This window comes from Hylobates moloch, unplaced genomic scaffold (genome assembly GCF_009828535.3).
Source record: "Hylobates moloch isolate HMO894 unplaced genomic scaffold, HMol_V3 SCAFFOLD_6, whole genome shotgun sequence".
Taxonomy (NCBI): domain Eukaryota; kingdom Metazoa; phylum Chordata; class Mammalia; order Primates; family Hylobatidae; genus Hylobates; species Hylobates moloch.
This window is the reverse complement of record NW_026652281.1, coordinates 91,806,304-91,830,396: the sequence shown is the minus strand read 5'-3', so window position 1 is coordinate 91,830,396 and position 24,093 is coordinate 91,806,304. Positions and strand designations below refer to the sequence as shown.

General features: G+C 48.5%; 1 protein-coding gene across 3 annotated transcripts in view; it reads right to left on the bottom strand.

The window, feature by feature from the left end:
- GNAO1 (G protein subunit alpha o1) overlaps positions 1-24,093 on the bottom strand; it is a 169,684-nt gene that overhangs the window by 71,902 nt on the left and 73,689 nt on the right. For all 3 annotated transcript variants that reach the window (XM_032157373.2, XM_032157375.2, XM_058441001.1), the window contains one exon: positions 13,547-13,688. In XM_032157373.2, coding sequence (XP_032013264.1) covers positions 13,547-13,688 — 142 coding nt within the window. The remainder of the gene's footprint in view (positions 1-13,546; positions 13,689-24,093) is intronic.

Sequence of the window (24,093 nt, the reverse complement as noted above, 5' to 3'; positions counted from 1 at the left end):
GTGATGCGAGCTCACCATCTGGGCCAAGAACGGTCTGTGGGTGCCAGTGGTAGTGACACATTCATGCTGTGTTTGGTGAAGTGCAGTGTATTGCAAGGGTGCCCCATTCAGGGTTACTTTATCATTGTAAATATATACTTGAGCCCTACTGTACAGATGAGGAAACTAATGCTGGAGTGGGGACGGAGGGAGTAGAGGTCAGAATACCCAGAAAGGGCTGTGGTCAGGGGCTGCGAGAGGGAGGTGGCCGCTCTCTGGATGCATAAAGTCTGGAGGTGGTTTCTCCCAGGCCTCCTGGTGCAGGGAGGCCAGGGCTGCTGTTATGCTCTGGGTCTGGGGGCTCATCTGTGTTGGTTAAGGGCGGTGGACCTCTCTCCGCCTACTCAACAGACACCTGCAGGGTCTGGCATGCTCTGTGCCATGCCACAGGGGTTCCATGTTGGGTGGATGACGGAGACCCAGAGCAAGGACCAGCTCTCTCTCTGGACCATCCCTGGATGCCTGCAGGAGCCTCTCAGCCCCTCTCCCTGCTGCCATTCTTGCTGCCCATCTCTCCCTTCTCCCCATGGCCACTGCAAGCCTCTCCTAAGGGAAGCCATGTCTGTGCCTTGCTTAAAACCTTCAGTGGCTTCCTGCTGAGCCAGGAACAAAGCCAAAATTCCTTCCGTGGCCTGGAAGCTCTTCTCACCTGAAAGAGCCGGCCCCTGCCTCTTTCTTCCACCTCATCTCCTGCCATTGTCCCCACCGACCTCTGGGCTTCAGCCACACTGGCCTTCTCTCAGACCCTTACGCTGGGATGGGTCTCTGCCTCAGAGCCTCTGCACAGGCTGTTCCACCTGCCTGAAATGTGCTTCCTCCCCACCTCCCAGTCTTGTTTGCCCCACCGGTGCCAATCCCTTCAGCTCTTTGTCAGACACCCCGTCCTCAGCACAGGCTAGGACAGGCCTGCTGTCAGGACACTCTGCTCTCTGGAATCACTGAGGCGGTCCACCTGCTCGCCAGCTGAGCTCTGGGCAGCAGCACACCTGCTTGCATTAGTTCACCATGGTGCATAAAGCACTCAGCACGCTGCTGGCACAGAGAAGCCCACGTCCATATTTCTCAAGTAAATAAACCAGTGAGTGAATGAGAGAGCCAGGTGCTGAGGGCATCCAGGGGAGAAAGAAGACATGTCTGGCTGGAGGGGCTGTGGAATGACATTCACAGAGCCATAGGCAGCCCTAATGAAAAGGAATGGAGTAGTAGCCATTTCAGGAGCATTTACTCTGCGCAGGTGCTGTGCTGAGTGTACCGCCGACATTGGACACTGGTGCACGGTCTATGCAGTGCACCATCTCAGTGTTTCCCAGTCACACAGTGTCCGCCACTCTCCTCCCTCTCTGTGATCTCTCCTGCTATCTCCTTGTCTCTATCTCTTTGGGTTTCTCTCTCAGGCCATGCTGGGCCCCGAGTCAGAAACAGCTCTCCTCAGCTCCACTCCTGCAAAGCTCTCTCTCTGGACCATCCCTGGATGCCTGCAGGAGCCTCTCAGCCCCTCTCCCTGCTGCCAAGAGGGCAGGTGCTGAGGCATACTGTCTTCCAGCCTGAAATCAGACAGGACAGGTGATTCTGGGAGGGGATGACACCACCTCTTTGACCTGTAGTAGCTAAGAGGCCTTGACACCGACCCTTTGCTCTGGTTCTGAAACAAATGTCACACCCAGGCTCCTGTCCTGGCCCTTCACTAGCAGGCAGTGAGGTATGGGCAAGAGGAGGGAGGTGGCAGTAGCTGTTTCCTGAGCACTTACTTGGTGCCAGGCACCTTGCTTAGCTGTTAACATGCATCGTTTCTTTTAGCCACAACAACCCTGTGAGTAGGTATTATTATGATCTCCAGTTTTCAGATGAGGAATCTGAAGGTCAGTGAGTCAGGTGACTAGTGCTAAGTCCACTGCCTGGCAGAGGGCAGGGCCAGGATTCAAAGTCACATCTCTGACTCCTGCTGCCCGCCCTCTGGGGTGGTGCTTCCAAAGCTCTGAAGCAAGGTGTTGACTAGCTCTAAGGCTGTTGCTGGCTAGGGCAGGCTCCAAGGACCTGACTTCTAGTGGAGGCCTCTTCTGTTACCAGCCCATCTCCCCTCTTCACCTTCCACTCTTTCCTGGCCCCCTGCTGCGGCCACAGTGGAAAGGCGAGACCATTGGTGAGTGGTGGGCTGGGGGCTGTGCACCCATGTGTCCTGCCACCCGGGACCTCAGGGGAGAGGCTGCCATGGGAGCAGCAGTGCTGGCTTGCCACCAAGCTCAGCCATCTCATGGTCCTGCTGCACTGGACTCAGCCTGGCCGGCCCTCCACCCTACGACATGAGTCATTTCCTGCATGGGGCAGCACAGCTGGTAGCCCCAATGGCAAGGAGAGATCTGTGGGCAGCTGGTGGCCTCCCCAGCACCCATTTCCTCCTATTCTATTTCATTTTTCAGGAGCTTCTGGTTTTCCTCTGGGGGATTCACTCTTGTCCCAGGAACCCCTCAGCCCCCTTCATCATGGTGATTGGGTCAAGGAGGGGCAATGAGAGAGAGAGACAGACAGACAGACAGACACACACACACACACACAAACACACACACACACACACAGAGAGAGAGAGGCGACAGAGACAGAGAGAGAGAGAGACTCGCAGGACTTGGTGGCTGTTCAGATGCACCTTGTGCTTGGTGATGTCCTAGGATGCACACAAGGTTACAAGTGATGACTTAGCTGCTGGAGCCATTTTCCTCCTTGGTGCAGGAGTGATGCTGTGGAGTCGAGGGTGAAAACCACAGAGTAGGGCAGAGTGGAGAGATGGGGGAAGCCAGGAACATCCCCTGAGCTGCTGATCAAGCCCCCACTCCCCACATGTGTGTCTGAATTTATGACTCTCTGGGCTTGTGGCTGTTTTGTGTTTTATTTTGTTTGAATAAGCCAGTTTGCCAGTGTGGTTGTTTTTTCCATCACTTGCAATCAACGTGTCCTAACTTACTCAGAGTGGGGGCTTCAGCAGTGACATAAGACCACTGTTGGTTGCCCAGCAAAGAAAGAAGAGGGAACAGAGCTGAGTAAAGCAGAGGCAGATGAGCGTGTGTGCAGGTGTGTGTAACGGGAGGATGGAAAGTGGCTCTGGTTTTCCTAGGGAAGCCATCTCCATCTCACATGTGTGGGACTGTGACCCACACTACACTCCCAGCAGGGCAGGGGCAGATACCACCTTGGCTGTCCCCACCCCACACAGCCTTCCCCACATGGTGCTGCTGCCTCAAACCTAACCCTTTCTCAGTCCCTGGTGCCTCTTCCTTCAGCAAACTAAAATCTACCTTACTGGTTTCCCAGGCTCCTCCACGGTACATCTGGTGGCCAGAAAGGGATTATACATCCACAAAGGGCTCAATTCTGGGGCTTGGACCAAATGAGGTCCCAGACATAGTCGGCAGAGAGATCTCTCACAGTGAAAGCTACAGTGCTCAGCACAGGGCTCTGACTTGTGTCCCACTACAGGACCGTATGGCCAGCACTGCACTGTCAATTAATATTTTTATAAATCCTGTAATTATCTTTTTAGGGAGCACAATTATATTTCATTGCATTTGTGGTAGGCCCAAAGTACTGATTTGTTAAGTAGATGCATTTAAAATACAACACGATTTTGTGACCTTGTTTTGGGAATTCTTCAATTTTCAATATTCCAGGAGTCTCAAAATACAGGGCACTGGCCAGGCAGGCCCCTCTCTGCTGTGGCCTATGGCTTCTAAGGCTGAAGTCTGCTTGGCAGCTGGTTTGCCACCTTGAAACAGGTACCACAAGCCCAAAGGATGCACACAGAATGGCCCCTCTCCAGAGGGGAGGCTGTCAGTTCTTCCTGTGTAGCTGCTAGGTGGGGGTGGGGTGGAGGTAGAAGAGGGGCTGCAATGGGGTGGCTCCTGGACATCCAAGATTGGTGGGGGCCACTTCAGTCTTGATGCCGAGGAATATTTATTTACATGGTTACAACATTTTCCCACCATCAGAGCAGAGTAATTAGGGCTTACGGTGGTGGCCTGGCCGTGGCAGTGGGGTCGGGGGTGGAGTGTGAGAGAGAGAAAGAGAACACACAAGTGCAAGGCATCACCACTTGCAGTTCTCGTTTACTGTTTGTTGAAGTCTTTCATTTAAATTTTCTTTTTAAAATTCCATGCTCTTTTCTACAGACAATGAACATATAGAGACTGATGGCAGCCCAGCCTTGAGCATCCACTCAACTCTGCACACCACAGAAGAGAAGGCAGGCCAGGCCAAATGAAAGCTAGGTGCTGGCTGGGGCCTCTGCAGGGGCCAACGTGCTGGAGCCCTGGAGGCTGAGTGCCTGCTCCAGGCTGAGCCACCGCTGTGGGAACACATGAATGGAAGCACACATGGCAAACGCTGTGGAGGGATCAGGAAGGCATGGAAAGAAGCATATTCTGCATCTTTCATCCTTTCTTCCCTGGACACATCTGTTCAGGCCATGCTATCCCTAGTACCAGGCCAGCACTTGACCCGGAAGCACACACTCGTTGGATGCATGGAATCACTCAGGCACAAGATTCACTGACCCCTGCTAGCACTGGGCATGATGAACAAGATTGACCTGTTCTTCCAGACCTGCTGTCTGGCCCCAAGGGTAAGACAACCATGAAGTAGAGTGTGCTGCTGGGGGGCAGCTGGGAGGGGCTGTGGGGAGGGCACCGCTTTTAGCTAAGGAAACCCAAGACTCTAAGGGGGAGAAGCAGCTAAGAGACATTTCAAAAATCTGACACTTTAGTCCTTCTTTCTTTCCCATACTGAAAACCGCAGTTCCTTTGAGTTGGTTCTTCCTTTTAGATGACGGTCAGGGAAAGCCACTGATGCTGCCACCCTGGGCCAAAGTACCAGTAGCCGGGTCTCAGGCTCCTTGTGGCAGGGCTTAGATGGTGGATGCTTTCCCTCAAACCAAGAGCTTGTGGCCCGATCCAACCTTGGATCAGGGAGCAGTGCTGATGCTGCACTGAGCCCTGGAGAGCTGGAATTTCAGAGCTGGGAGAAGCCCTGGAAACCAAGGCGTTTACCTTCTCATTCTGGGGCTGGCATCTCTGCCCAAGACCGGGAGCCTCTTGATCTTTGCATCTTTGTACCCACCCCTGCCATCTTGTGCACTTCCCCAGGAAGTAAGCATTTGTAAGTAATAAGTAATTGAGTGATAAGTATTTGTGGAATGATTGATTGACCAACTGAATGAAAGAAAATGAGTCCCCAAATTGGCTGGGTGACTGGAAGCAGCCTGCTGAGATGGAAAGAGGACTGAGCCGTGATGCAGGAAGCTGAACGCTCTAGTCCTGGATCTGCCACATATTCTCCTGGGTTAAGTCTCTTTCCGGTTTGGGCCAGATGAAACCTATGTTGCATCTGCGAAATGGAGCAGCAGAATGAGATGGGCTTGAATGGAGCAGTTTCAAGCTCTATTCACCTGGCTGGCAAAGGGTCAGGGCAGGCTCCGGGGCTGCTGTAGGTGGAGAGCCTCAGCACCCAGCATGGGGCACGTCTACATCCTCTTCCTGGCCTCATGTTTGGGCTATGGGAGTATGAAGCCTTCATCTATTACATCCTCCAGCCCCCATCAGATCTAACAACTACCATTAAAGTATCTCTAAGCCCCAGGGGACTCAGGGAGACACAGGCCAGATAGCATCCTTGTTTTTATCTGTTTCAGAATTCATGCAAACCACAAGATGAACCGCACTGCACTGTAGAGGTGGCACCACAATATTTCCATGATTATTAAAAAACATAGTGTCCTGAGCTCTACTGTGTGACTTAAATGTCAAGATTTCTTTTACCAGAGGAGATCCAATGACATTCTGAAAACTAAATGTGAAATCTGATTCTGCCTCCCAAAGAGCTACCATTATCTCTAGGGGATACAGCTCCAGTGAAGGCCCCTGGTGGAACAAGAGCATGGGCGGCAATCCCAGCTGGCACCCATCTTTCATCCTGCTTAGGTAGGTGACTGAGATAGAGCAGGGAGCCCCCTGTTAGGGGCGTGCTGCCCCCCACACCCCGAAAAAGCAGGGAAACAGAAAAATCTTGAGTCTCTTCAAGGGAAATTCCAGGCACCTAGCTAGCCTTGAGAAGTAAATGAACAACTTGAGAAGCAAGGAGGTTGTAATAGCTTAAAATAATAGCCACCCAAGTAAGTTAGAGCCACAAGATGTTTGGTTCCCTATGGAAACTAAAGATAACATCTTAACATATGTCCCTGAGTTGTTTTTCAGAAACCTGGACCCCCACCAGATGGAAAATGCCCATTGCAGTCAAGTAGACCTCAGAAGAGTGGGAAGTAAGGACGGAATGCTGACCGCCGGTCTTTCTTCTAAATTTCTTACTGAGAGGCCTGGAAAGACTCATACCTACAGGCCAGACCTTAATATTCATTTCGGCTGTCCCCAAGGTTTTAGACAAGGGCTTGCTTCTTAACTAACTGCAAATCACAGAATCTCTGGATCTACCTATGACCTCAAAGCCTGCCCCACAAGATATCCTGCTTTTTTGGGCCAAACCAATGTATAACCTCCATGTATAGGTTTACGGTTTTGCCTGTAGCTTCTGCTTTCCTAAAATGTACCCTTGCCTTTAAAAGCCCTTGCTTGTAGGGCCATTGAGGAAGTGAGGTGTTAAGCATGAGCTGCCTGATTCTCCTTGCTCAGCCCCCTGCAGATAAACGCAGTCTTTTGTCTTGTCGTAAACTTCAGTGTTGGTGTTTGGCTTTATGGCACAGGTTGAGCAGACCCAGGCTTGGTAACATGATCTTGGATGGCCAATTAAGAACCTTGTGCTTCTGTTTCTAACCTGAAAAGTGCAGATAAAACCCTGCCCATTCCTCACTAGATTGCTGTGAGTAGAATTCATCAATACCTTATCAAAATTCATGATTTTAGACAAATAATAATTGCCAACACACGTTGAGAAGTTGCTATGTGACGGGCACTATCCTATGCACACTACAGGCATTATCTCATTTACTCTTACCGCAGATATGAATGAGGGAGGTATCAGGATCATTACTATTTTACAGTCCAAAACGCCGAGGCTTAGAGAGGTTACATAATTTACCCAGGGCCATATAGCTGGTGGTAGAATTGAGGTTTAAACTTAGTATCCAATACTTCCTGTGTTAGGCACTGTGCTAGAGGAATAGGATCTATACTCTGCCCTTAAGGAGTTTATAGTTGAGAGAAACAGGCATAGGCACAAATAGTGAGAAAATGAAAACTGGAGTATTTTCAACTGAATAAAGCCTCATACAAGTTCAATGCATGACTGCTACCAGTCCATTTGTTTACAATATATTTAACATATGCAAGGATGTACACATATACACACATATATTTTACATATGTTTATATATACATGTGTGTATATGATGAACTGTATTAACACAGGCTTGTTCAAAGCTTTCCCCATCCCCCCCACTGGTCCAGTGAAACTTCTAATCCTGTAATTGTTCAGTTTCTCCTCAACCCTTTCTTCCAGTGTCATAGTTTAGGCCAGCTCAGCCAGAACAAGGCCCTCTGCTTTTGTGATGCAGATGTAGGCCTTGGGCTAAGGCTAGAGGAAGGAGGACCCGGAGAGCTTGGCTCAGAAGGTGAAGATAATTTACATAATAATGAGCTCGAGTGAGGAGGAAGGGAGGAAGAGAGGGAAGGGGAGGAGGAAAAGGAGACTGAGGCCGGGCGCGGTGGCTCACGCTTGTAATCCCAGCGCTTTGGGAGGCCGAGGCGGGTGGATCACGAGGTCAGGAGATCGAGACCACGGTGAAACCCCGTCTCTACTAAAAATACAAAAAATTAGCCGGGCATGGTGGCGGGCGCCTGTAGTCCCAGCTACTCGGAGAGGCTGAGGCAGGAGAATGGCGTGAACCCGGGAGGCGGAGCTTGCAGTGAGCAGAGATCGCGCCACTGCACTCCAGCCTGGGTGCCCAGGTGACACAGCGAGACTCCGTCTCAAAAAAAAAAAAAAAAGAAAAGGAGACTGAGAAGGAGGGAGGAGGACAGAGGGAAAGGGAAAAAGGGAGGGTGGGAAAGGGAGAGATAGAAGGGGATGGGAAAGGGAGATGAAGAAAAAGGGAGGAGTGAAGGAGAGGCAGAGCAGGAACCCCTTTAGTGTGAGAGAGAGAAGGGGAGACAGGACCAGCCTTGCTTGCTGGGGTGGAGAAGAGGGTCCACAGAGAACCCGGTGGGGTAAGGCAGCTCAAGGGAGTGGGGTGGGACAGACATGGGAGGCAGGAGAGGATGTTTGAGAACAGCAGGGAGAACTGTCTCTGGTCCCTTTTCATATTCTTAGAGAGACTTAGGATGAAGGATGGGATTCTCTGAATGATTTGTTTTGCCTGATCATACTGTGCCTATCTAAATGGGACTCTGCTCTGGACCCGGGCCACACAGGTTCTAGTCTTGTTAGGCTTCCATGTCTACACTGTATACATATATAAATTGTATTGCATGAACTTGGGCAAGTCATTTAGCCTCTCCATGCCTCATTTTATTTTTTAACCTATAAAATGAGGACAACAATAGCACCCACGGCACAGGTAGTTGTTAGGATTAAATAATTTAAGCATTAAGGAATATTTATTAAGTAACAGGACAAATAACAGGCCTATCCTTCTCCAATAAAGGCTCTGAAACATAAAAATGGAAAGCTGTTATTATCCTGGAGTCAGTAATTCCCAGAGCTTCAGTTCTCTGAATCCATCCGTCTGATATGTGCGGACCTCCCCCACCTGGAAACCCCTTAAGGTTTGGAAGGGGACTCACCCTCTGTGGTCCAGCCCCACCCAGCCTCCTGGCTTTCTGGCTGAGGTTCCACCTTGTGCCCATCCTTTTCCAACAGCCGATTAATCACCAGGCCCCTATATTTCCTTTGTTGCTATGCATCACTCTACTGCCTTTCTGACCCCTCACCTAGCCCCTTGCACCTTATTCGTGGTCTGTTGCTGGAGCTTCTTCACCTGCCTCCCATCTTTAGTCTCCCCCTGCCATCCCCCTCCCCGCCCTGTTGACTCTGCACATGCCATCATCGTAATTTCCTAAAATCTCACTTTCATCCCATCCCAGCTCAAAATCTCTCCATGGCTGCCTACTGCTAACAGGATAAAACCCAAACTCTGCGGCCTACCTTCCAGGGCCCACCAAATCTGGACCCAACTAGACCTTCCAGTTTTCCCACACCTTGCTCAGACCCCAGTCCTCTGTTCTGGCCACTGGCCTCCTCTGCCAATTAACTCTCCTTTCCCTCATTACCAACCATGTTTTTTCCTGGCTTCAAGGGCCTTTGCTCACCTACACTGCACCTGTCAAACTGTACCTGTGCTTCAGGGACAGTTGCAGCTTCACTCCCACTAAGCAGCTCTTCCTGCCCACCATGTGCAAGGGCTGTGCTCACTCTGCCTGTGAGCTCCATCTTCCCAAGAAGATGACCAGCTCCTTAAAGGCTCCAACTCATATGCCTTTGAATCTTCGCACGTGGCTTAGCACCAGCCCTACACGTGGTAGGTACTCAATCAACAGCTGTCAATGTAGTGATAAAGTTACAGGCACTTTGCCTTTTTTTCTCTGAAAACTGGGAAAGTTAGAAATGTCATTCCATTAATGGGATGGGTCTTGAAGACCTACTAAGTGCTGAGCACTGTGTTGGCTGCTGGAGTGAGGAGGTGACTCAAAGATAAACGACATAGGCCTTGATCAGAAGACCTTAAATGATGAAGGAGTTCTTAGGCGGGACTCTATTGGTGGGCCAGACCCCCATGAAATTGCATGCAGAATCTCCTAGATGTGTGCTGTGTCCCCTGTTCTGGAGGGAAGGCTCGCAGCTTTCATGAGCTGCCCAAAGGACTCTGACTACACTTTAGGGCCCACTGTTCTATGGAAAGAAGCATAAACAATTCGTCTTCATGCCAGTGTGTGAGATAAGAGCTTCATGGAGAAAGCCCTGAGCTGAGTTTCTTCCTCAGGGAAGGAAAAGGGAAGGCGGCTTCATGGACAAGATGAAGCATAGTGGGCCCTTATTGAGGGGGCAGTTCCATGTGGAAGAGGAGAAGAAAAGAGGAGGGCACTAGAGGCAGAGAGCACACTCCAGCAAAGGCCCAGAGGCGTGAGAGTGCATGGGGTCCCTGGGAGGGGTCTGTAGTCTGAGGCTGGGGCCTGGGGTGTGGAAACCACAGAAGGATGTAAGGAGGTCCCTGCTGTTTGCTCTGCACGGAGGCTCTTTCAGGTTCAGGCTCATGCATGGTCATGGGGCCCCAAGTGACTCCACACCAGAGAGACTGAGGGAAAAACCAGCCAGTCCTCTTTCCTCTGGGGGAAACAGACAGGACAGGTGGTGAGTCAGCTGCCGGAGGAAGTCAGGGACACCTACCTGTTCTAGGGGCTAACACTGAGGTACAGCAAGGAAGCTCTTAGGCGCTTTTCTGTGTGGAGAGTGCAAGGCTGGCTGGCCCCGGCAGGTGCTGGGAGTGGGGCTGTCTTCCTCCAGACACCCCCTGATGAGTGATGGTGGGTGGCAGAGGTGAAAAAAACACAAGAGGGAAGGAGGTCTCTTCTTCAGAGACCAAAACATGGATCTGGGCTCCTGCAGCATAAGGCGGTTCCCCAGCATCCAAATGGCAGATCCCCTAGGTGGAGAGTGGCTGGGGACCCGAGAGACAGAAGAATATGGGGACCCAGCCCTGTGTTCAGGGCATCTGGACATCAGCAGCTGCCTGGCTACAGGTAGCTCCAGCTGAACAGAGCTTTATATTCCTCTGCGCCAGGCTCATTCCTCCCTCAGGGCCTGGGTGCTTGTCTGGAACTTTCTGCCCCTCGTCCTCCCACTCTGAACTATCTGCTCCTCCCACCCCCAGATCAGGCTCTCACATCACCTTATTTTGTTTTCCTTGCAGCCCTTAGCATTATTTGACATTATGCAGTCACCTACTTGTGGGCTTGTTTGCTGCCTGTACTGCTAGATAGGAAGCTCCATGAGAACATGGAAAGGGAAGGATGTTGGCTCTGTGCTGTCCCCACACCAGCAGGTACTGCAGCCCTTTCTGGCCTGGTATGTCTCCTCATCGAGAGGGCAGAAGTGGTGGCTTCCACTCTCTTCTGCCCAGCTCTACAGGCTGCGAATCCATACCAGCCCACTCCCAGGAATGCCTTTTCCAGCTGTCTGGCTTGCTCTGGCCTGGGTCTCGGGTTCACTCCTTTCCTGCTCCTCACAGGTGTAAGAATACAGAAAGGGGGTGCCTGAGTGCCAGGGAGGCCTTTGCCCACCAGGAAGCTCACACCAGACAAGGCTGTGTTGCCCAGGGATGGGCCAGTGCCGGCCATGGTGACACCTGCCATAACAGAACTGTGCTTGGACTCGACTGTGTCCAGTGGACTCTCCAGGGAGTCCTGCTTAGCTCTCAGTCTCTCCTTCCATTGGAGCCTTCCCCTCCTTCCTACTTGAAGGCTGACTTGACTGGGAAATTCCACAGAGGAGAAATAGCCAGAGAAGGGACCCTGCTTCCCAGGGGCCTGCAGTACAGTCCTTAACGTATCATAGTCCTAGCGATTCCCAAGCAATCATCTCTCCATTCAGGAAAATAAAATGGAAAAAAAAATCCCATAGGAACAATGAATGTTTTCCAAAATGGAAGGAGAAAAGTATTCCAAAGCCACACTGACTTTTCTGGGTTATAATCAGTATAGGAGATTTTTAGGAAGAGCTGGCTGGGAGATGAATACATTTGCTCCTGGAAGATCTCACACACTGCGCGCGCGCACGTGCGTGTGTGTGTGTGTGTGTGTGTGTGTGTGTGTATAGGTGGTGTGCCTTTTGTACTGTGTCTGCTATCCGGCTGAGATTCAGACACCACACTCCCCACTTAGCCAAAGGGAGACAGACAGACCAGAGGCCTGTGGCTTGTGCCATGCCTGAAGATAAGATGAGGCACTTCCTGCTCTGGGCTGTAATAAGATGAGTTAAATAAAATGAGTCATTATGTGTAAAGTGCTTAGTATGTGCCTGGCAGCCAGTAGGTGCTCAACAAATGGTAGCTGTTTTTATTCCTACTATTGCTATTAAGAAGAATGAAGCACTGTACTCGTCTGGGTTAGTTCTAATGATCTGAATAGGTGTTTTCTGCAACCAGACACCATTCCCTGCTGTGTTCATTCCTGTATCCACAGCACCTAGCTCAAGGCCTCACACATCATAAGCCTGCAGTGAATGGACCCATCCACTCCCCCATTCCCTCTTTCCACAGGCCCTGGCTCTGTGACCAAACCCAAAGCTGGTCTTCCAGGGAGAAGTGCTTCCTTTGCAGAATCCACTTCCCAACTTGGCCTCCAGGAGGAGCAGCAGATGGGCCCAGGTCTCCCTGCTAGTGCCCAGCTTCTCCACCTCAGGCTGGCCTTGGACATACCCTCAGTCATCCAATTCCCCAGTACCTGGAGGAGCCAATGCTGGGCTGGATGACTCTGCCCCATGGAATTAGGATTTTGTGCATAACACATCAAATTTTACATTTAAAGCTGTCTGTCACGGATGATTTATCAGACACAGAGACAACCAGGACAGTTTTCCTCTGTGAGGAAGATGATTTTTAGCAAAGACAGGATGTGTGTATAATATACAATCAAATCACACAGCAATCAGAGATGAACGCTCTCTATCCAGAGGCTCAGATGCAGAGCCCAGGTGCTTGGAGGCTCTACCTGCCCTCCACCCTCTTCTCCAATCTCCAGGTCCCAGAGGGAGGATCACTGAGATTCAGTCCCAAACAGGGACAAAGAGCTGCTTCTGGAAAGAATTCTGAGGCTATTTTCTCCTCTCCCTCTCTCCCTCCCTCCTTTTATTTAGCCTTGCCAGTGTAGCTGTATATAGTTCAGTCTTAACAGTTAATATAAATGTTTGCAAATTAGAGGCTTTTATATAGTACTTATTCCATTCACCACTTAATAGAAGCCTGGAAACGTTACCCCCAAACAGTCCCTGTTCTAGGACACTGACTTTCTACAGGAAGGAGAGACCTGTAGGTCCTCATACTTACCCAGGGGAGGCAGAAAACATAGCCCTTGGTGTAAAAGAGGAAAGACGGTCAATTCAAATGGCTATCCCCACTCCACAACAAGCCAAAGAAAGTTCTTCTAAGGAGAGTAGATGGTGGCCAGGCAAGGCTTGTTTTGTTTAATACGTATTTTTTTCTGTTCAAGTTAATTGCCCAAGGACAGGTACTTAGTGTTGTGGCAGCCCCAATTTAGAACTCTTACCAACTCTTCCTCATCTGCAAAATAAATCTGGGAGTTTTGCAGCCCTTGCAACTTGCGAAGTTGGTGAGTTTGCTGGGAGTTTGCCAGGGGGGTGGATGCAATGGCTTAGGCTGGTGACTCTGCCACCATATATCTTTCATACATAGCAGAGTCTCTTCTCGTTCATTTAAGGCAGCCCAGCACTATAAAGAGGAGGTAGTGGGGTAACACAGACAGAACCTCTTGTTGCTCTGCTTATGGGATCAGGGGCCTACCTTTCTCTCCTTATCACCATATTCGATGCCCAAAGTGTCCATGGCCCGGACGATGGCTGCCAGGGACTGGATGGTGTTGCTGTAGACAACAGGCTTGTACTGTTTCACGTCTTCTCCGGAGAAGCCATCTTCATGGATGATTCTAGAGAAAAACCACACATACCACACCTGATGAGAGCATTGTCCTCATCAACACAGAGAGCACGGTCATGAGAAGCACTGGCTGGCTGTGGGCCAGGTCCAGCCGAGATGCTGAGTTACTGAGTTGCAACATTAATGTCATAAAATCTAAAGGAAAAAGCTACCTAAATTACTGAAAAACAGAATCTTGGAAAAAAGAAATGCAGTCTTTTCACATTCCCTACATAATGAAAGAAAAATCCGTCAATGAGATGTGATAATACTTGAAAGCACTTAGAACAGGAAGGGCATACATTAAGCACTCAATATACGTTAGTTATGAGTATTTTAAGCAAAGCTCAGGGTCCCAACTTAGGTGTACGCCCAGGGGCATATTGTTGAAAATCCCTGCAAAAAGTCTGCAAATGGATGATGCATTTTTCTTTCACAGAAAACTCACAGCTTTTAATGAAGGTAAAATGATTCACTTAAGACAAACAAATAACCATCTTTATCTTTGACAACAGAAAGGTCAATAAAAGGGTTTGCCTACTTTTTCATCCTTGGCTAGGATTTAACCACATACCACCCTCGTTCTGGTGGATCTGAACAGGGACAAAGAAGACATAAAGGGGACATCACAACTTTCAGAGGCCACGTGGCACTGCCTGCTAGCCACTTAACATGTGCTTACTGCTGACAAGGATCCGGGCAGGAGAGAAAGCTAGAAGGAGGGGCTCACGCCAAAACCACAAGAATCCTCTTATAGCTAAAGCAATCCAGAAAGAGCAAATGAATTTTAAGATTAACATCCTACATTTGTCCTCCCCCAATGAACTATGTAAACTCTTCTGTGGTCACATTTTCAGTCCCAGATAGAACACTACTTGTGACATCTTCATGCACCAATGTAATAACTGAGACCTCCTTTCTACCATACCACGGCTCCTTCCCATTCCTTCATTACCTTCATGCAGGAGAAAATGGCTAAAAATTCTTCTTCTTTTTTTAAAAACAACAGTTCTATTGAGATATAATTCATATACCATAGACTCTACCCATTTAAAGTATGCAATTCAATGGTTTTTAGTATATTCACAAGGTTGGTCAATCATCACCACAATCTAATTTTAGAACATTTCAATCTCCCCAAAAGGAACTTTGTATCCATTAGCATTTACTCTCTATGCCCTGCCCCTACCCTAAGCAACCACTGATCTACATTTTGTTACAATAAATTCATCTATTCTGGACAGTTCATGTAAATGGAACCATACAATGTATGGTCTTTTGTGACTGGTTTCTTTCACTTAGCACAATGTTTTCAAGATTCATTCATGTTGTAGCATGTATCAGTAGCTCATTCCTTTTTATTACTGAATAGTATTCCACTGTATGGATGTACCACATTTTATTTATCCAGTCATCAGCTGATAGACAATAATGATTCCTGCTGCAAAATTCCACTTGGTGCTGGTTTGCGGGTCTTCACCCTGAATTTCTCTAAAAAGCAGATCAGAATGACCCTATCAACTTTCTGTCGACTTTTATTATTCCTAAGTCCAGTTTTGTAAAAGTATCTTGAGGGAGTACATAACCAGTGCAGGTCACTGGTGCACCACCCCAGAGAGATCTCAAAGGGATCTTTGCTAGCTCCCACTGTGAACGACTAGAAAACCAGACAAAATATATGAAACAAGCATTTTCAGACACTGGAGAATAGACAGTGCAGGACTGTGATCCCTGAGAGAAGGGAGACTAAGGAAGAGAGTCCGGTGATGGCCTGGGCGTCCGCCTTTAGGCGTTTACTAGACCACAGTGCAGGAAGGTACCCAGGCAGAACACAGCCATTTCACTGAGCTGAAGAGAATAAGTGAGTTCAGGAAAGCTGAGGTAGGTGGAAGGGCAGCGTACCAGAGGGGAGAAAACTGCAAAGAGAGAGCACTTCAGATGCTTCAGAGAGCGCACAGGGGTCCCCTTGGAGTCTGTGGCTGGATAGGGTGAGATTCCACAGCTGGTCAAAGAACAATTACTAAAGAAAGAACAAGCCTCGGGCTGGGAGATAATCAAGTTCCAAACAGCCAGAGTGAAGAGTCCTTGTTGAATGCCTGGGGCACTCAGCAGAGACGCCAGAAGGCTCATGCCATAGCAACGGGGGCTGAGCTAGCTCCAGAGTAAAGGCTGCTTTAGACCTGCCCTCACAAAGCTTAAAAACAAAGTCAAAAAAAATCAAGCTGATCTACAAGTAACTTAACTACCTGGAGAATAAAGTCCAACAATCTTTACATGAGAATAACAAAATCTAGACATTCAACAATATAATATTCATAATATCGGCATCACACAAAAAATTTCTGAATATGCAAAGAAGCAGAAAAGCATGACCCATAACTAGGAGAAAATGCAGTCAACAGAAGCAGACCCAGGAGTGACAGAGATCATAGAATTAACAATAAGAATTTTAAAACATCTATTTTAAATATTTCTAAGAAATTGAAGGAAATTATGAACATAATGAGGAAAGAAATGGAAGACGTAAAAAAGAACAAAAGGGAGTATCAAATGATGAAAATATAATATCTAAAATAAAAACTTAACTGGATGGGATTAACAGCAGATTAGACATACAGAAGATGAGTGAACTTGAAAACATGGCAATAGAAACTATCTAAATTGAAACAGAGAGAAGAAGCTGAAAAATGTATTATGATGTTTATAACATATATAGAAATAAAACTTCAACAATAGCACAAAGGATGGGGGGATAAAATGAAAGTATACTGTAGAAAGATTCTTGTATGTGAAAAAAGTAGTATTAATATAATATTATTTGAAAGTAAAGTTTAATAAGTCAAGATACACATTGTAAACTCTAGCGTAAATACTAAAAAACAGAAAAGAAAGGCAACTGGTACGTAGATTCCCCTGAGAGGGTGGGACCCTCTGGGTGATCTGAGTGGTGCAGGCAGGATTTGCTGGTCCCCATGGCATGATATGCTTCCCCAGAAGCCAGTGCATTGAGTTTCTCATGCTTCATTTGGGACCAGCAGACCCTACCACTCTCCTGGGAATGTTCTCTAGACCTATGCCTGGCTCTGGGACTTCCTTCAAACTATTTTACACCTATTGATATCATTAATCTTTATACACACTTGATCAGGTGGAAAGGGTGGGATTTTATTACACCCATTCGACAGAAGAGGAAATTGGGGCTGAGAGAGAATAAGTAATTGCCCCAATGTCTCTCAGCAGGTAAGAGCCCGGGCCAAGAACAGAATACAGGTCTCCAAGCTCACAGTCCTTTCTATCACACCTCAATTCATGGGCTGAAAATACTGCCTGGCAGGTCTCAATCTGTTGCCTGGGGTGTCCCAAGATAAAGAAGCTTCATTTGCAGTTTGCAGAAATGTTGCAATTGGGGGAAATTGCTCAAATCATGATTAGCCCTATAAGTTGTTCAAACTGGCTTATATTAGGTTAAAAGTAGGCTTCCTGTTTCTGGGTAGAATTTTATATCCCCTTCTACTACAATGTAATAAGTACTTAAGACTAGAAAATCTGGACCATACAGAACAACAAGAAATATTTTATTTTTTTGAGATGGAGTCTCGCTCTGTCGCACAGGCTGGAGTGTAGTGACGCAATCTCGGCTCACTGCAAGCTCTGCTCCCTGGTTCACGCCATTCTCCTGCCTCGGCCTCCCGAGTAGCTGGGACTACAGGCACCCACCACCATGCCTGGCTAATTTTTTGTACTTTTAGTAGAGACGGGGTTTCACCGACAACAGGAAATATTATTCATACTCCCACCACTCAGAAAAACACTGTATTTTTAAATGTTAAGTCATCCCTCTAGCTTTTTTTAATGCCACATTCCTCTTCTTTTTTTCTTGCTAGCATTGATTTGAGGCAAATATCCTTAAATGTATCAAATAAGACCCTCTTTTTTTTCTATTTCCTCACACCATTCTAGAAAGGCAGAGTAGAGCAGTGGTTAGAGGTTGGGCATTGGACAGGATGAGCTGTGTGTCCCTGGTAAACAATTTAATCTCCTGAGCCTTGGTTTCCTCATAAGCAAAGAGTCAGAAGGAATAAATGTAAAGTGCCTACCATACAGTAAGTATAAAACAAATGGTAGCTATTAGTATTTTCCGCCAGACGCAGTGGCTCATGCCTGTAATCCCAGCACTTTCAGAGGTTGAGGCAGGCAGATCATGAGGTCAGGAGTTCAAGACCAGCTTGGCTAATATGGTGAAACCCCGTCTCTACTGAAAAATACAAAAATTAGCCTGGCATGGTGGCATGCACCTGTAGTCCCAGCTACTTGGGAGGTTGAGGCAGGAGAATCGCTGCAACCCAGGAGGTGGATGTGGCAGTGAGCCAAGATCGCACCACTGTACTCCAGCCTGGGCGACAGAGCGAGATTCTGTCTCAACCAAAAAAAAAGTAATAGTATTTTCATTCTAAAGTTAAAATCCTGCAGATATAATTTCTTTCATTTGCAGTATAAAATAAGCAGAATAATTGCAGCTCATGTTCGAGGGTTTACCCTCTGTGCTAAGTGCTTTACATGTGTCATTTCGTTTAACCTTCAAAACAATTCTAGGAGATAAATTATCTCCTCTTTACAGATGCGGAAACTGAGGCTCAGATAGGTTAGGCCACTTACTCGACATACAGTTGGTAAATGGCAAATGCTGAAAGGCAGGCCTGCTCCTTCTGCCCTGAGTCCCCATATCCAGGAGAATCCAGAGATTTCACCCACAAAACGAGCACTGGAACTCACCCTGTTTTATCTGCCCAATGTTCTGGCAGGGAAAGGAGGACTCTGGGTTGGAGTTGGAGATACAGCTCTGGAGAGCCATGCCTGAAGCCCACCCTACACTTCTGAGTGATATGAGCCAAATAATTCCCTCTCAATTTTGCATAAGCTAATTTGATTTGGGTTTCTGCCACTTAGAACCAACAGAGACATGACTAAAAGCTACATATTTTGTACCTTGATAACAATAATAATCAGAGATCATCTCCCAGAAGACTTGTTTAATAATTTTTAATTTTTAAAATTAAAGCACCATATCTCACCTATCTCTGCTCTCTTCCCATATCTCCTGGCATGGGGTTGAGCTCCAGACAGTGCTCGGATAAAGTGGGACATAACTACATGAGTCAGGAGTACACAGATGCACCAGACCTGTCCCTCTCCAAAGCACTCACTAAAGGAGGCAGACATGTGTGTCCGTGTGTGTGTTGTGTGTGTGTGTGTCAGGGTGGGGACCTACTAGATTTCTTATGACTGCAAAGCCAGGACATCAAAGGGAATTCAGGCTAGATTCTGAATTCATGCCCACCCAAAACTCAGGGACTCTCAGGGGTGTTCCAGGCCACCAAATCAGAAGCACCATGAGGAACAGGAGGTCTGAACAACCAAGGGCTGACTGTGGAGTGTTTGACTTTGGACAGAAACCACCAGCTGGACTCTGGAAACCTGGCAACACTGCTGAGAGGAGATCTCACGTGGGTATGGGGAGAGACAGAGGGTGATAACCAAGCCCGCCTGCACAGGTCTGAGCTTTCTGGGAAGAGGCAACCAAGGAGAAACCCTGGTTCTCCCCGCACCTCCATTTCTCTCTCTGCTGCCTTAGGGACCCTGCAGGAGGCCTGGACTTGGGCTCCCTTTGCTCTCTGCTTCCCCCTTGCAGTGTAGGACTGCATTTAGCTGCAGTGAGACTCCCCAGGCACGCTGGCCTTATATGGTCACAGAACCACAGGCTTGGGAGCTGGAAGGGACCTTGGAGGCTCATCTGGCCCAGCAGCCATTCTCCTTCTCTGAATCATAGACTCCTCTGAGAGTGTGATAATGTACCAACACATACAGTTTCCCCCCCAACATCTGGAGGTTCACAAACTTAGAGGCCCTAGCCTGCTGGGACGCATGGTTTTTCATTCCGTCTCCAACTAGATTAAATGCCCCTTGTCTGCTCCCTTTATCAGCGCCCTGGCCCCTGCCCTGGGACTGGACTGCTGCTCCTCCTCCATCACAATCCCTTTAATGATCCACAGGAAGTGGGGGCTTCTAGAATCAGACTCTAGCTGTGAGACCTGGTGCTTGTTTCCACATCTGTTCCTGGGAGATGGGCTGGTAACAGAGCTGGTTCATGGTTAGGAACAAAAGAATGAATCCATGTAGAGTGCTCAGCACAGTCGGCAGTCAATCAGTGTTAGCTATTATTATTGTTGCCATACTTGGTACGAGGGGCGGGGGAGAACGTGCAGTCAGTCAGGTGTCTTGTGTCTGTCCTCTTGAGGGAGAGGACGTGAAGTGGGTCCATGGGGAGGGAAGGCTGGGAGGACCACTGCTTGTCAGGAGGAGCAGAAGGAGGAGGAGGAGGAGGAGGGGCAGCAGCAGCAGCAGCAAGGGTTAATAAGCCACAGTGGAGAAAAGAAGAAGGGTGGCAGAGGAGGTTTCTCTGGACCAAAGCAGAGAATATGCTCATTTATCATTTACCAAATGAACACGTTAGGAGTGGTTGTGGGATGAGAAGGTGGATTTCCTGATTTGAGGCTGTCTTAATGTGTCATGAAATGTGTTTCTGAACACTGACGGAGAGCTGTGCTGTGGCTGCCTGGGTTAGGGTCAGGGCCCAGTGCTTCACTCCCATGCACAGCACCAATGGTTTCCAGCTGTCAGGGAGACGGGACATGGCTGTAACGGGACATGGCAGTAATGGGATGTGGCCCCTGGAGCCATCTGCTTCCCCAGTGGAGGGAGGGACGGACCTGCCTGGCCTCATATGACACATTTTTAATCAAACAACTGTCAGATGTCAGTGAGGGAGGAAGCCACATGCCAGGAATTGGGGGCTCCACAGAACCTACGAGACCAGGATCTGGACAGGACGGTAAAGTGAAAATGCCGGTTATGGTGTGTGTCCTGTGCAGCTGTTTTCATAAAACTGTTTGTGGGTGGGGGCAGGAGGTAGGGTGTGGTATGGAGGGAGAAGGAAGGAGAGGGAGATGTTATGTGAGGATGTGTAACAAGATGTATTAATAATCACTTTTGGGTGGTGGCATTCAGTGATTTTTTTAAACTTTCTTCTTTGTATGTTTTGTTTCATGTTTAAAAATGTGTACTTGTTATCTGGAAGAACAACAAGTCATTTCCAATGGGAGACAGACACTTCATGTTTAACCTACTAGGGATCATTTTGACCGAGAGAGAATACTTGAGTGAAAGGGGTAGAGTCATTGATCAATACGAATCTCCTGGAGTGACACATTTGGGTTCAGCCTGCTGGAAGGTCTCTTCTGACTTAAAGCCTATGAGGCCTGGTCTCTGCCTTCCAGAGCCTCTCAATCTAGATGGTAAGATAAGGCTAGTGCCAAGAAATGAAAATTAATGACAAAAAAGTGGCATCTGCCAAGGGCCAGTTGAAGGATGTGCTGGCTACCACCTGAAAGCCACTCCCTTCTCAGGAAGAGTTCCTTTCCCTGCCTCCTTTGCAGCGAAGACTGGCCAAAGAAATGGTTCTGCTTAGAGCCCACACAGAAATAGTCATTTTCCAGATGGAAAACTGTGACGTGGAGAGGAAGAGATGTGCCTATAGGCACATTTAGTTTGTGGCAGAGCAGGGACAAAACCCCCAGAGGCCTTTCCATTGTGCTACAGGCCTCTTACCTCCCTTGATGCTCCCCTGGGAGAGGGGAGGTGATGGGTGACACCAGGTGAGAAAAACATCTAATCAAATGCAAAATGGAAAGATGTTTTTACCTTCTGTCTTTAAAGATCCAGCTCCCAATAATTTAGAGGCATTCCTGTAGGGGTGGGGGGCAGGGGTATATTCTGTAAGCATCTCTATTCATTGATTCCCTAATTCATTTTTCATATATTATTTGCATACCTACTAGGTGCCAGCCACCATATCACGGGCTGGGATAAAAGCGACAGACACAATCCCTGCCCTTGTGGAGCTGGCATTCTAATAGGGAAGAACAATATGAAAGAAGTAATGTCACAAATGGTTCTATAAATCATAATGGGAATAAAGGGAAAATACTACCTGAAGGAGCACCTACAGTACAGGTGCATGGTGGAGGGCAGGACCGGCCTCTCAGGAAACAGCAGTGACCACGGAGCAGGTGCTGGCTGGACAGACAAGGTAGGGCAATCCAGACAAGAGACCAGCACCGGCGCCTGGAGACAACACTGTGTGGTCCCTTTGTGCCTCCCAGAGCCCCCCTGGCCCACAGAGTGCTTGGGAAATGTGTGTGAAATGGATGAAGGCAGCTCACGTGCTGGCCGGTGGGATCAGAAGCCAGAGACTCCAGTCAGCAGGGCTTCCCTGGAGCTGGCACTGGCACGGGTCTGCCGTTCCCTCCTGAGGGAGGCTTCCGTTGACTCAAGGAGAAGGCATGAACAGCAAGCTGACTCAATGGGGGAAATGTCACCAACGCCACCTGGTTGAGAGGCACTGGCAGGCACTGGTAGCATACCCACTTGGAGGTGGGCTCACCAGAGGGCAGGCACCCCAGGGGGAGGGGGAGAGAGGGCCCCACCTAGACCCTCCTCCCTCTTCTTCTACCTGTTGGAGCTCCCACTAACTCTGCTCTTGTATTTCCTTTCCCTGGAATGTGGTCTTGTGGCCAGTGGTGCTGGATCTGCAGGAGGAACCTGGCTTCCTGACTCAGGGGATACCATCAAGAGTGAGGACTAAGCAGAGTGGTCTGCAGTGGTCCGGAGGGCACATGGTGTGGACACGGTGGCGGCTGGGGACTGGGAGGGCTTTCTAGGAACTGCAGCAGCCCAAATCCCCTAGAGAACACCACTCATTCCTTTGTTTATTCATTCCCTCCATGAATATATATATACTGAGCACCTGTTAAGAGTGGGGCACACCCTGAGTCTCCTATTCACTGACAGTCGCACTGTGGGCAAGTTCTCAACCGTCCTGAGTCTAGGTCTCTCTCCTGTAAAATGGGGACAATGATTTTGTCCTTCACAGGGTCACTGGCAGTATTAATGTGTGGGGAGGGTCTGGCACTCAGTGGGGCCCAATAAATGTCAGCTGCTAATATTATTTAAAAGTCTCAGGCAATTCAGTGCCAAAGCAGGGCTAGACCACTAGTCTCGTTTCCCAAGCCACGGGCCCTCCTTCCACCTGGTGCAGCAGTGCCTTGACTCAACTGAATACGGTGTTGGGGGGCCAGACAGTATCCACGTTTTGAATGACTGGCTCAGAGGGACCACTGGTTTGGCAGAGGTAAGATGTGTATGTTTTGCAAAGCAATTATTCTGGGCCTTAATTTCTGATTTCCCAGAATTCCAAGAGCGCAGAAGCCCCTGATGGGAGGTCAGAAGCTTTGCTCTTTTCCAGGCATAAAGGCTGCTTCCTTGACTGGCAGAGCTCAGCCATCCCTGAGATTATGGCCTCCTTCAACCCCCCCAATGATGGCATCCTCCTCTTCTCATCCAACAGAACTGACTGCTATGTACCAGGTGCAGTTCACACAGCACCCAGGAGACTGGCAAACAGGACAGACAAAGGCCCTGCCTTCAAAGGACTCACAGTTCAATAGGGGAAAACATAAAGAAGTAAACAAATATTATAGAGTAATAAACACAAAACTAGTAGTGGGGGAGGGAGAGTTAAGAGCCATGAGGTGGCATGAAGCTGAGGCCTCAGTGATAAGAAGTGGGCCTTGCATATTGGTGAGGAAGAACACACCAATCAGAGGGAGCAGCAAGTGCAAAGGCCCCAGGGCACCTTTAGTGTTCTAATGAGAGGAACCAGCAGGGCTTGAACCTAGTGAGTGACAGGAAAAGTGCGGATGAGGCCAGAGGAGCAGCAGGGACCAGTACTATGGCTAATGTACTACTCGAAATTTTTTCTCAGCTACACATTAAAACAAATGCTCACCTGTTAAAAAAAAACACATTCGTCCCCAAACCATCTTGCCTCCCACCAGTGGTTCTGCTCTAATTGTGGATCACTTTTAAATGGCAGCTTTCCCTCTTCTTTCCCTGACTTCTCCAGCCCTGACTGAAAGGCCTGTTCTTGGAACACTTATAGATTACAGCCCACACAGCTAAGCAAAAAAGAAGAAAAAAATATCAGCCATCATCCCACCAGCTGGAGGGAACCACCGTCCACATGTTGGGGTATATTTCAGTCCTTTTACCTGGGAGTCCGCGTGAGTATTATTTTCCCTGAAATGGAATCCCACTATACATGTTGTTTTCTACGCTGAACTGGATATTCATTTTAACAACTGTTTATGAAGTGCTTTCTTCATTCCAGGCACTGGGTACAGGGCAGTGAGCCCGACCTGCATGGCCAGGCCTGCCTTCTGGAGCTGCTATCTAGCCCAGGAGCTGTGGGGGTGCAGAAGAGGGGCACCAGGTTCCATCCAGCCTGGCCAGAGATGACA